General features: G+C 37.0%; 1 protein-coding gene across 1 annotated transcript in view; it reads left to right on the forward strand.

Annotated features, from left to right (window-relative positions):
• RB1 (RB transcriptional corepressor 1) overlaps positions 1–14,346 on the forward strand; it is a 175,399-nt gene that overhangs the window by 25,320 nt on the left and 135,733 nt on the right. The window contains exon 6 of the mRNA XM_027771835.1: positions 10,299–10,414. Coding sequence (XP_027627636.1) covers positions 10,299–10,414 — 116 coding nt within the window. The remainder of the gene's footprint in view (positions 1–10,298; positions 10,415–14,346) is intronic.

Below are 14,346 nucleotides of genomic sequence, written 5' to 3' on the forward strand. Positions count from 1 at the left end.
TGGCAAGGATGTGGAGAAAGGTGAACTCTTGTACACTGTTGGTGGGAATATAGATTAGTATAGCCATTATGGAAAATAGTATGGAGGCTCCCCAATAAACTAAAAGTACAACTGCTGTAGGATCCAGCAATCACACTATTAGGAAAGAAAATCAGTGTCATAAAGGTATCTACGCCCTAATGTTTATTGTAGCACTATTCACAATGGCCAAATGGAATCAACCTAAGTATCCATCAACAGATGTATGGATAAAGAAAAATGTGATGTACACACACACACACACACACACACACACACACACACAGAATGGAACATTATTTATCCATTAAAAAGAACGAAATCCTGTTATCCAAGGTTATGTGGGTTAGTCTGGAGGACACTATGTTAAGTGGAATAAGACAGGCAGAAGAAGGAGAAATAATGTTTTCTCACTCATATGTGGAAATCAGAAAGGATGACCTCTTGGAAGTAGAGAGTAGAAGAATGATTGTTAGAGACTCATAGGGAGAGGAGAGGGGGCAATGGAGAGATGTTGGTTAACAAAAACAAAATTGCAGATAAGAGGAACAATGTCTAATGTTAGAAAGTACAGTAGCATGAACATAGTTAACACTTAACTATATATCTCAGAGTAGATAAAAAGGATAATTTTGAACTTTCCCAACACAAAGTAATGTCAAATGGTTGAAATGAGAGATATGCTAATAACCCAAATATAACCCTTAGACATTGTATTCTTGTATTAAGAAATCACATTGTGGTGCTAGCAGATGGCATGGTGATTACGTAACTGAACTCCCACATGGCCGACTACAGTCTGAGTCCCATAGTTGCTTGAAACTGATGCCGTATGCGTGTCCATATATGCCCAAGATCCTGGGAGGAGAAAGGAGAAGAAGGGATTGTGGTGTGCCCATTCCCATTGGGGGTGATTTCTCACTTTCCCTCTCACTGTCTCTGTCTGTCTCTCTGATGAGCACATGTTTCCTCAGGCAAAAACAAACAAACAAACCAAAACCAAAAAAAAAAAAAAGACCCAAACATACAAAAAAATTTCATTGTATTCCATATGTGCAATTTTTATGCCAATGAAAAAGAATGTGAAATAAACATTCCTATTTATGTTCCTGTTTTAATTTACTTCTTTTATATACAATTCGATTTCTGTATTTTAAAACCTGTTTTTTAAATTGAGTTAAAATTACATTGTACTTAAAAACCACCACATACCCATTATTAGTATTTTCTTACATGAAATTTGTGTTTCAGAAACTATCAAACTTAATTAATTGTATCACCTAGTTTTATTCAAGGCATATAAAACTGCCAACTAGTGCCTTTCATCAATATGAGGTATATTGTATTATTACATTACACTGAATTCTATTAATAGCCAAAGTGAAATGGTTATTATTTTAATTAGTGTACCTTATTGACAGTAAACACAGATTATCTTAAGTTTTATTAAATACTGCAAAATTTGCCAAAGAATATCATTATATGATTTGGAACCCTAGAAATTCCAAGAATCACCAGACTCAGTGATGAATGAATGATCTCTTTCAGTTTTCTTCTACTTTGGAGTTATTTTAATGCCAACTCTTTTCTTTTTTCTTTTTTTTTGAAAGACTCACTCTTTCCTCTGCTTTCTTGATATGTCCTCAGGACAAATTACCCAAAACAGAAATTTCAGTTCAAGAAAACTTACAGTATTGTGTTGAGTAGAGTGGTGAGAGAAGGGATGTCAGTCAAGTGGTAGAATAGGAGCACTCCTCCCACACATATACATGGGACATCAATTTTGACAACTACTAAGGATGAGAGTACCTCTGTATTCAATGCATGTGACATGTGAACATTCTTCAGGATGGATCATATGTTAGAATACAAAACAGGTCTTGGAGACTTGTTTAAGAAGACTTTAAGAAGACTGAGATCACATCAAACGTTTTTTCTGACCACTATGAAACCAGAAATCAAAAACAGAAAAACTGGGAAATCTACATGTTATAGAAATTAAACATGTTTCTGAACAACTAGTTTCAAAGAAGAAAGTGAAATAAAGAATACCCTGAGACAAATGAAAATGGAAACATGACATACCAAAGCTTGTGAAATGCAGCAGAAGCAGGTCTAGGAGAGAAGTTTATAGAAGTTTATAGTGATAAATTTCAATATGAAGGGAAGGCATATCAAATGAACAACCTAACTTTTCATCTCAAGGAACTAGATAGAAAAAGAAAAAGAAATTAAATCCCAAATTAGGAAGAGACTAACAAATATCACAGCAGAAATAAATGAGACTAGAAAAACAATATAAAAGAGCAACAAAACTAAGAGTTGGCTTATGAAATGATAACCTTTAACTAGACCTAGAAAAACAAAAGTTTCAAATAAATAAAACCAGAAATGAAAGAGGACCATTACAACTGATACCAAGAAATACAATGGATTTTAAGGGACTACTATAGGCTTTCTGTCCAATATCTTAGCGAGGCTATGGTGGCCACTGCTACTCTCCAGGCTTTGGGATGCCACCCCACGACAAGAAGAAAGTCACCAGAAAGTTGACCAAGAAGTCCAAAGACGCAATGAACAAATCTGGGGGCAAAGCCAAAAAGAAGTAGACCAATGGTGAAGTTTGGGACAAGCTCAGTAACCTGGTCTTGTTAGACAAAGCTACACACAACCAACTGTAAAAATGTTACCAACTGTAAGTTCTTAACCCCAGCTGTGGTCTCCTCTAAGGGGCTTAAGATTCATGGTTCCCTGGCCAGGGCAGCAATTCAGAAGTTCTTTAGTAAAGGACGTATCAAACTAGATGCAAAGCACAGAGTGCAAGTAATTTCTCCACCAGAAATACCAAGGGTAGAGATGCCCCAGCTGCTGGTGAAGATGCATGAACAGGCACAACCAGTTGTACATTTGAAAAAAATAAAAACTTTATTAAATGAAGGAAAAAAAGAGAGACTACTATAGACAGTTATACATGAACAATTGGATAACCTAGAGGAAACACATACATTTCTAGTAACAACAGCCTATCAAGATTAAATCATGAAGAGATAGAAAATCCGAACAGATCAATACAGAGTCCGGGCACTGAATGAGTAATCAGTAAATTTCCCAACAAAAAAAAAAGCCCCAGGATCTGGTAGCTTCACTGGTGAATTTTCTCAAACATTTAAGAAAGAAAAAAATACCAGTTCTTTTCAATCTCTTCCAAAAATTGGAAGAGAAGGAAACACTTCCCACTAATTGTACAAGATCAGTATTATACTCACACCAAAAACCAGACAAGGACACTACAAGAAAATAAAATTATAGGTGAATATCCTTAATGAACAGACACAAAAACCCTCAACAGAATACTAGCAATTTCATATTAAGTGCATGGGGCCAGCAGGTGGCACAGAGGTTAAGGTGGTGGATCCCACATGGCCAGCTTAGTGACTCAAGTCCAAACCCAGTGGCTTGAGAGTCATGCTTGGTACATGTGTAAGCATGCCAAACTTCCAGAGAGAAGAGGAGAATGGAGGAAAAGAGATTGTGGTGTGGCCACCCTCCCTGGTGAGTGATTACTCATTACATGTACCCTATGGCAAAAACAAAAAGAAAAACAAACAAATCACACACCCTGATGAAATTGAATTGCTCTCTACATAATACTACGTATTATGGTTCAACATATATATATATACATATATACATACACCTATATGTATATACAAAAAATAAGATATTCATCTCAATAGAGAAAGCGTTTGACAAAATTTAACATCCGTTCACAATAAAACCTTCTAACAAATTAGGCATAGAAGGAACAGGCTAAAGGCCATGTATGATAAGCCTACAGATAATTGTTGGGAGTGAAAATCTTAAAAGTTTTTCCTCTAAGGTCAGGAATAAGACAAGGATGCTTACTCTTATCATACCCATTCAACAAAGTACTGAAAGTCCTAGACAGATCAGTTAAGCAAGAAAAAGAAATAAAAGGCATCCAAATAAGAAAAGGAAAAAATTTGTCTCTGCTTGTAGATGACATGATCCTATATGTGGAAAACCCTAAAGACCTTACCAAAAAATTGTTAGAACTATGAAGGGACCTCATAAAGTTAATGAAAAATGGAATTAAAGTCTGAGTTTATTTTGATGCAAAAAATTATGAAATTTATGCATAATTTTTAATCATAAACATTTCCATTAACCTTTTACAGACACACCTAAGTTCATTAAAATTGTAGGACACAAAATCATCACACTAAAAGCAATTGCGTTTCTATACACTAACAACAAATTATCAGAAAAATTCAGAAAAGTCTCATTTACAATAGCATTAAAAAGGAAAAAAAAAATTGCAATAAATTTAACCAAGGAGGTGAAAGACTTGTACACTGAAAACTAAAAAACACTGATGGAAGAAATTGAAGACACAAACATAAATATATATCTATTCACAATTTGAAAGACTTTTTTAAAAAAAATAATTATTTAATTTTATTTATTATCATTACTGTTATTTTAAGATTTGCTATTGGGGATATGCGCTCACCAGAGAGAAAGAGAGATAGAGAGCAAACTGCCAGGTCTGAGATTCGACCCACAGTCAGCCATGTAGGAGTACAGCGCCTTAACCACTACACCACCCTGGATTAGAATTTATATTGTCAACATGTCCCAAAGTGATCTATCCAATTGATACAGAGATCCAGTTCAATCTCTATCAAAATTCCAATGGCAATAGGATTTTTCTTTTTTCTTTCTGTTTGTCAGAGGGTACAGGAGAGATGGAAAGTGAGAAAGCATTCCCCATGGGGCATTGTCACTCCACAATTGCTTTTCCGTTTCCCCCTCCTTTCAGGATTTTGGGCATGTACATACACACCCAACATGTTTCTCAAGCTGCTGGGTCTGTGACTCAAACTGTGTGGTCTGCTATGTGGGACCCAGGAGTCTTAACCACCAAGCCACAGGCTGGCCCTGCCACAGTTCAAACTCTGGCTCTGGTGACTTAAAAAACATGCTGGATGTGTATGTGTGCCCTAAATCCAGACAAGATAGGAGAGATGGAGAAGGGCATGACCACACCGTGATGGGGTGTTTTCTCTCCCCTCCAGGGTCACCCTATGCCCCGATTCCTCAACTGCTCTGTTTCTCTGTCTCTGGCAAGTGCCTGTGCTCTCTGACAATTAAAAAACAAAACAGAGCAAAACTATCACATGGTATACTTTAAATAGAAACCTTAACATTTTAAATTATACCCAACAAAGCTGAAAAAAAAATAGTATCAACTCATTCATTCATCACATTTTCTTGTTTTGAAGCAGAATATGTGATATGTGTTAGAATAGATATGAAAGCTTTGGAAGATTTTTTTTTCCCAAATACTTGATTCTGAGTTGTAGAAATAACCTCTGTCTTCATTATTTTTTAACCTTGTTTCTAATAGTGTGTAGACATCAATTTTATAGCTGTTTTACAGAAAACCCAATTAGTGGTCATGGGTACAGTGGGAGTTTTCTTTCCTATATATTGATAGTTACCTCTTGGGTGGATGGATCATCTTTGTGCTTTGGATTCAATAAACTAAGCAGTGAGTTTGACTAAAAACTAAGTTCCAGGTGAGTTATGTACTTACCTGTTTAGAAAATGAGGTCTATAATGCCATTTCTCTGTGTAAATCATCTTTGCTAAGGATAGTTTGATAATCACATGTGAATGGAATCTGAAGAAACCATAGTAGAGCCCAAAGCCAGCCTTACCTTACATTTTGTGTCATGATTCAGCTGCTGCTGTTTCCCTGAGCATACTAAGAAGAAAAGCCATGGTCTTCCTTTACGGTAAAACTATTGCCTCTATCTTTTAAAAAACAAAACAAAAACAAACAAACAAAAAAACAATACCAAGTTAGTGTTGGACACTACTAGGTTCGTGGGGGTATAGAATGAATTAGATACAATTTATTTTTTTGCCTTCAAGATACTTTAGACTAGTTGACTTGGGGACAAACAAGCGAGCCAAGCAACTTGCAGTTCACTTTAGAGGTGAGAAATTCCATGCACTGTGTTGGATAGTTCTTAAGGGAGGGAGTCCCACAAGCTCTTCAGCAGAGGGCCGGATAAACCTGAACTTGTTTTCCTGGGAATAAAATCAGCCATCTCCCCACAAAGGCACTGTGTAACTGGGTAGCTGACTGAGCTGCTGTTCACTCCTGTTATGTTGTATCAGAATGTGCTTTTACCAGCGGGGTTGGCTCTGGCATTTCTCTTCTTGGCTGCGTCACTCTTTACTTCTGTGCACAGGAACAGAGGTCACTGGTACTAGACTGCTGTCAGCTAATAGTACACCAGTGTGGGGGGTGGGGGGCTGAGCATGCTGTTCCTTCTGTTCATATAGGTAACCTGGGTGAGGAGGAAATCCAGGAGAGGATAAAAGGGAGTTCTTTCCCCTATTTTCCTATAATACCTTCCCGTAATACATTTAATATTACCTTACTGCTAATGAATCAGCTACAGTTTCATTAATTAAGCATAAGGATGTGTCCTTTTGACCCTGAGGTAGAGAATACATTTCTATGACTTATTTTATTTTTTTATTTGCAGAGAGTGCATGCACTTGCCAGAAAAAAAGAGTGTGTACAAGCACTTCACCCCTCAATCCTTTTTACCTCTCTCTCTCCATTGTGTCAGGGTCACATCTGGCATGTTCTTCACTGTCGTTAGCCTTATGGGTTCCCCATGCCCAGGGCTTAATTGCTGCACAACAGGGCTGGCCTATGACTTATTTTCATCTTTGAAAAAAATGCTGGCTAGAGAGAATATTATTAAATTTTTTTTTGAGAAGTTTTTGCTATAGGGCACGTGCGCTCGCCAGACAGAGACAGACAGAAAGCGAGAAATCACCCCCCAGGGGGGATGGCCACGCCGCAATCCCTTCTTCTCCATTCTCTCGGGATCTTGGGCACGCACACACACGCGCCCGGTGTGAGTTTTAAGCTACCAGGTCTGGGACGTGAACCGCGGTCGACTACGTGGCAGTCCAGCGACATAGCCATTATGCTAACTGCTGGTCCCTAATATTATTAATTTTTAAAATTAAAATTTAAATTCATGTTAAGTTATAAGTGATAGTAATTTTTTTTTTTTTTTGGAGAGGTTTTTGCTATAGGGAGGTGTGCTCGCCAAATAGAGAGAAACAGAGAGACAGAAAGTGAGAAATCACCCCCCGGGGGGATGGCCACAATCCCTTCTCCTCCATTCTCCTCTTGGGATCTTAGGCATGCACGCACATGCGCCCAGCGTGAGTTTTAAGCCACCGGGTCCAGGACTTGAACCGCGGTCAACTACATGGGAGTCCAGCAACATAGCTATTACACTAACTGCTGGTCCCAGTGATAGTAATTTTTTGATGCCCAGTTTCCTGTGTAAGGGTGATTTATGTCACCACTTGATGACGTTCTTTACTATGGAAGTGCATTGCAAAAAAGTATAAGGTTAACTAGTATAACTAATTAGAAGTTATCATTAGAGCTGTTCAAATAACTATTAATAAACGATAGCAAAACTAATTAGACATTATCATTAGAGCTGTTCAAATAACTCAACTATTAATAAATGATAGCAAAATAAGTAGTCTCTTCAAGTGTTTGTAGATTTTGGTTTAAACTATAACTAAGGTTTTGATATTTAAAAAATTTTTTCTCAATAGTATTCTTAAATTTTGTCTCTAGTTTTGTGTAAGCTTAGCAATATTTTGACTTAACTCTCCTATTTTACAATTTAGATAATTTAATGGAGAAAATTAAAACCACTGATAGTACTGCTGCCTACAGATAATCATGAACATTTTGATAACCTTTTTTGCTTTCCCATCATTATTTTTTGAATTTTTAAATATTTTTTAGGGTTTTTACCATGGGAGCATGTGTTTGCCAGAGAGAGAGAAACGGAGAAATCACCCCGTAGGGATGATGGCCACGCTACAATCCCTTTTCCATTCTCCTCTCGGAAGTTTGGGCACACATGCAAATGTGACTGGTGTGATTTCCAAGCCTCCAGGTCAAGGCTAGAACTGCAGTCAACCATGTGAGAGTCCAGTACTCTAACCACCATGCAACCTACTGGTCTCACACTTTTCTTTTTAAGCTCTATTTTAATTTCTAGTTAACTGTAAGCAAATATTGGGTTGATGCATCATGACTTAGTTTAATAAGACCTAGTAGTAGTTTCAACAGTTTTATAGAACATTAGAAAATTTGTCAGTTCTTTTGTTTTCAGTTTAATATACCGGCTGAGCATCCCTAATCCAAAAAATCCCAAATGGTCCAAAATCTCAATCTTTTGAGCATTGATATAATACTGCTGGTGGAAAATTCCAGCCAGACCTCATCTGATGGGTTGTAATCATAACAGTGCAACACAAAAAAACATTGTATAAATTTATCTTCTGGCTAATGTGTATAAGGTGTTTTGTTTTTGTTTTTTGGGGTTTTTTTGAGAGATTTTTGCTATATGGCAGGTATATTTGTGGGAGACAGAGAAAGAGAGACAGAAAATGAGAAATCACCCCCAGGGGGGATGGCCATACCACAATCCCTTCTCCTCCATTCTCTCATGATCTTGGGCACGCACTCAACATGTGCCTCGTGTGAGGTTTAAGCCAACTGGGTCTGGGACTTGAACCTTGGTTGACTATGTGGGAGTCCAGTGATGTAACCATCACACCATCTGCTGGTACCGTATAAGGTGTATTTTAAATTTTTTTAAATAATTGTTTGTTTTTTTTTTTTTTTTTTTTTTTTTAATGACCAGACACACAAACACACACACACATACACAGAGAGAGAGAAAAGGTGAGAAAGCAAGCCACAGGTCAGGACTGGAACTGTGGTAGGCCATGTGGGAATATCCAGTGCCTTAACCACCAAGCAGCCTGCTGGTCCCATAAAAGGTGTATTTTAAACATAAGAGAATTTCACATTTAGACTTAGATCCCCATCCCCAAGATATATTTCATTATGTATGTGTAGCATTCCAAAAATATGAAAAAAATCTGAAACATATCCAATCCCCAGCATTTCAGATGATGGATACTTAATCTATAATCTATATTTTACCTATAAAATTTATATATTAGACTGATATATATATAGTTAAAGGGGAAAAAAAGAATCATTCTAATGTTAATGGAAAGGTATTCTACTGAAAATGATAGCCTTCATTGCATACCACACACTGTGCTAAGGGCTTCATAAACAAAATCTCAGTTAATTCTTACTAAATGAGGTATGCATTATTATTCCTGTTTTACAAAGAAGGTAATTAAGGAACTGTGACATGAATTACACAGGTTTAAAACATTTGGATGAATAAAACTGATCAAAGAATGAATTAATTAAAGGTAAGGAAGGATAATTAAGAAAGTGGGTGTGTCGGGACCAGCAGTTGGTATAATGGCTATGTCACTGGACTCCCATATAGTTGACTGCGGTAAACCCGGTGGCTTAAATTCATGCCGGGTGCGTGTGTGTGCATGCCCAAGATCCCAAGAGGAGAATGGAGAAGGGATTGCAGCGTGACCATTCCCCCTTGGGTTTGATTTCTCACTTCCTGTCTGTCTCTCTCTTTCTGGCGAGCGCACACGCCATATAGCAAAAACCTCTCCAAAAAAAAGAAAAAGAAAGTGGATGTGTTTTTTTAAAAAAAGTTATATGTATAAATCGTAAAATCTTTTAACTTGATGACATTGGTTTATTGAAAAATGAAACTTTTAGGGACTAGCAGTTAGCGTAATGGCTATGTCGCTGGACTCCCATGTAGTCGACCGCAGTTCGAGTCCTGGACCCAGTGGCTTAAAAAAATAACTCACGCCAGGCGCGTGTACGTGTGTGCCCACGATCCCAAGAGGAGAATGGAGGAGAAGGGATTGCGGCGTGGCCATCCCTCCGGGGGGTGATTTCTCGCTTTCTATCTCTCTGTCTCTCTGGTGAGTGCATGCGCCTTATGGCAAAAACCTCTCCAAAAAAAAAAAAGAAACTTTCAAAGAACTCATTCCTAAAATTTCTACAGTAAGTTGTAATTTAACTTTTTGATCTTTCTAGTACTTCGTTTTTGTCTTATAATTTAAAACTTGAGTGTTTGTTTAGTGTGGAATGAAATGTTTTTAGGTATATGGATTTAAAGACAATTTATTTTGTTATACTAAGTAAGAAAAAATACCACATATAATACAGTTTTAACACAGTATTCGGTGTGTGAATGACTTAATGTAATATTTGAACTTTCTTTTTTTGTCCTTAGGAAGGTTATATTCAAAAGAAAAAGCAATTGTGGGGAATCTGTATCTTTATTGCAGCAGTTGACCTAGATGAGATGCCATTCACTTTTACTGAGTTACTGAAAAACACAGAAACCAGGTAAAATTTCTTATATAAATATAGGCCTCTGTTATTAAAGAAGACTGCTTCTGGGGTTTCCTCTTAATAGACTTTAGGGGAATATGTCAGAAATGCTAAAATTAACTAAAACGTAAAGACTTGAAAAAAGTGAACTGTCATTCTGTTATGATGACCTTAATGAAATTACATTTATGCCAGATTTTCTGAAAAATATAGCAATTTGTGTCCTGGGAAATTTTTCATCGTCTCATTATTCATTTGTAAACTTCCTTAATTATATAGCTACTGATAAAGTGGACAGAAAGATTATAATGTAGTGTATTATATATTAAAATCCTTATGAAAATAATATGAATATGAGTTTGTCTTACAGGACTTTATATAAGATTTATTACATATAAGATTGTTTACTATAGTAGGTATTGTGTGCATCTTTCAGACTATACATTCAGTTGAGTAGCAACAACATTTGATCCAAGAATTATTTTGTTATGCACTAATATTTATGGTTGAGCATATAAGCCTTTTTAAAAAAGAATTATTTCATTTAATTTTATTATTATTATTATTATTAAATTTGACCAGAGAGAGACAGAGAGAAGGGTGAAAAAGCAAGCTGCCAGTTTTGGGACTTGAACTGTCGTTAGTGATATGAGAGTCCAGTGCATTAACCAACTCCACCTGCTGATTCCATGTATAAGCCTTTTAAGAAAAGCTTACCAATTTGTTTCCAGTAACTCGTAAACTTTATCTCAAGATACCTTCTAGGACTTCCAATCATTTCCTTTGCAGCATATTTACAAAATACAACATAAACAATTTTAACAAATCAGCAGTTACATATAAAGGGTTTTCAGAAAGGTCATAGGGGAAAATAAGTCCATTTTGAAAAACTATGTATGGATTTCAAGAATTTCTTGCGCTATGATAAATTCACACTCTAAATCCATTTTTCCATGAACTTTCTGAAGACTCCTTATATTTCTTCTATAATAAAGCCATCTAGAATGTAATAGATTAAATTGCTGCCTTTTTTATAGTGCTTTATCTTTTTATATAAAGAATAATTTTTAAAAATTTTATTCACTGTCATTTTTTTTTTTGAGAGTCTTTTGCTATAGGGCACATGTGCTCACCAGAAAGACAGAGACAGAAAGCGAGAAATCACACCCAAGATGGGATGGCCACGCCGCAATCCCTTCTCCTCCAATTCTTCTCTTGGGATCTTGGGCACGCATGCACGCACATGCACCTGGCATGAGTTTAAGCCACCAAGTCCAGAGCTCAAACGTGGTCGACTTCATGGGAGCCCAGAGACATAGCCATTACACGAAATGCTGGTCCCTCACTGTCATTATATTTATTTATTTATTTTTGAAGCTGACCAGAGAGAGACAAGAGAGAAGGAAAGTGAGAAAGCAAGCTGCCACATCTAGGGCTCAACCGCAGTCAGCCATGTGGGAGCCCAGCAACCCTAAGCACCATGATAACTGTCGGCTTCATTATAGTGCTTTTTCTTACTGTCTCTAAATACAATGGGGAAACAAAGACCTTGTATATTTATAAATATCCAAAATAGGGGGCTTGCAAGTGACGTGGTGGGTAAGGGCGCTGGATTCCCACATGGCCGACCATGGTTCAAATCTCGGACCTGGCCACTTGCTTTCACACTGTCCCTTTCTCCTGTGTGCTCTCTCACTCTCTTGCTCTGTCCCTCTCTGGTCAAATTAAAATAAATAAATAAGTAAATAAAGTTAAATAGAATAATTATTTATTTATAAAAATCTAAAATAATATAATTATTATAAATAGTTCATAAAGTCAATGTACCACCACAGGGCCACCCGTCTTCGCTCCCTTCCTTCCTTTCTTCCCTCCCTCCATTAAGTTACAAGCCTAGACAAAGAGGCCTTGTTGGAACAATTCAGTTTTTCATGGTACTACAAGGACAAGAATTGTCATACACCTCATAAACACTGGAACTGAGAATGAAATCTTTAATAAGTGCTATTCTAAGGTTGATTTCTTTTTCTCAGAATATGTTTGTGTATTTATTCTATTTTCTTTTAAAAAAATAATTATTTATTTAACCTTATCCACTATTATTTTAATTTGACCAGAGGGAGAGGGAAAAGTGAGAAAGCAAGCCACCAGGTCCAGGACTCCGACTGCAGTCGGACATATGGGAGTCCAGCACTCCAACCATTTGCTGGACTCTCTTTTCTAATCACTAGTCTGGTCTTCTGTGTAATTTTTATCCCTTCCTTATTTGCTTTTCCACAAAGTTTTAGTGAAGAGGTTGGCTGCCCAATCTCTTCATAATAGGAATTTTTAATAAACGTTTTGTTGTTGTTCTATGCCCTCTGCTGATTAGCTGAAGCTTCAGCTTGTACAGTTCTTGAGATAAGTGTATGACTGGTCCAGCCCATTTTCTGGAATGAAGACTATAATTCATTGGTTGCTAGACAACCTAGGAATGGGTCTGGGGACTACGCTTTGGTTCGTTTGGCTGCTTTGGTATAATTTCTTACACAAGCTTGATTAGAAACGTTTGTGAGATGTAGCTGATGATTGCTGTCTCTGGTGCCCTATTGGAAAGTGAATGTATGATAGTCCCTCCTCATCCATGGGGGATAGGTTCTAAGATCCCCAGTGGATACCTGAAACCACAACTAGTACTCAATTTGATAGACGTGTTTTATATATTTTTTTTATCTGATAACCAAGACAGCTACCAGGTGACTAATGGGTGGGTAGCATATATACTGGGTCATGGAAAAGTCACGATGTGTTTTTGAATAGGAAAACATAGAAAAATATGTCACAACCTTTCCAACAACCCAGTATATGGTAAAGATACTAGACAAAAGGATGATTCACATCTTGGTTCCGAATGAGCAGGGTGGCATGAGATTTCATCATGCTACTCATAATGGGGGGCAATTTAAGAATAATGAATGGTTTATTTCTGCAATTTTCCAGTGAATATTTTTGGACTGCAGTTGACCACAGATAATAAACTAGAGAAAGCAAAACCATGGATAAGTGGGGACTACTGCATTGATGTTTCAAATAGGTTAATGTCTTAAAATTTTATTTAATTTTATTATTCATTTTATTATTATTTTAATTCACTAGAGAGACACAAAGAGAGCAAGGGAAAATGAGAAAGCAAACCACCAGGTCCAGGACTTGAACCATGGTTGGCCATGTGGGAGTTCAGCACCTTTAAGTAGGTTAATTTCTATAGAAAACACTAAAGAATGACTTAGAGTCATTATATTTATAAATAACTTAAAATTTAAAAAAATTTATTTATTTATTTATTTATATTTGATCAGAAAGGGACAGAACAAGCAAGTGAGCAAGTGAGAGAGAGGGAAAGTGAGAAAGCAAGCCACCAGGTCCAGGGCTCAAATCATGATTGGGTCATGTGGGCATCCAGCACCCTTAACCACCTCTGTCATGTAGGTACACATACCCTCTGGCAAAAATAGATAGGTAGCTATAGAAATAAACGTACATGTCTGTGTTCCCTCATGATCCTTTTAAAAATATTCTTAACCATAAATAACTATAAGTATAGAGATATAAATAAAGGGATATAAGTTGAAGGTTTTTTTTTCCTCTTCAAATTTTAGGAAAATGCTAAAAGTAATTCATTGAAAAGGGCTATAATATTGATTTGGTATAGAGCTAATAATCTTTTGAGTTGAAATGTCTTTGCTTGGGGCCAGCAGGTGGCATGGTGGTTGAGGGCGCTGGACTCCCACATGACCAACCACGGTTTGGGTCCTGGACCTGACAGCTTGCTTTCTCACTCTCTCTCTCTCTGTCTCACTCTATCCCTCTGTGGTCAAATTAAAAAGCAAAAATAGGGAACCAGCAGTTAGCGTAATGGCTATGTCGCTGGACTCCCACGTAGTCGACCGCGGTTCGGGTCCCGGACC

The sequence above is a fragment of the Tupaia chinensis genome, unplaced genomic scaffold, assembly GCF_000334495.1.
Source record: "Tupaia chinensis unplaced genomic scaffold, TupChi_1.0 Scaffold000037_17, whole genome shotgun sequence".
In the NCBI taxonomy this organism is placed as follows: domain Eukaryota; kingdom Metazoa; phylum Chordata; class Mammalia; order Scandentia; family Tupaiidae; genus Tupaia; species Tupaia belangeri.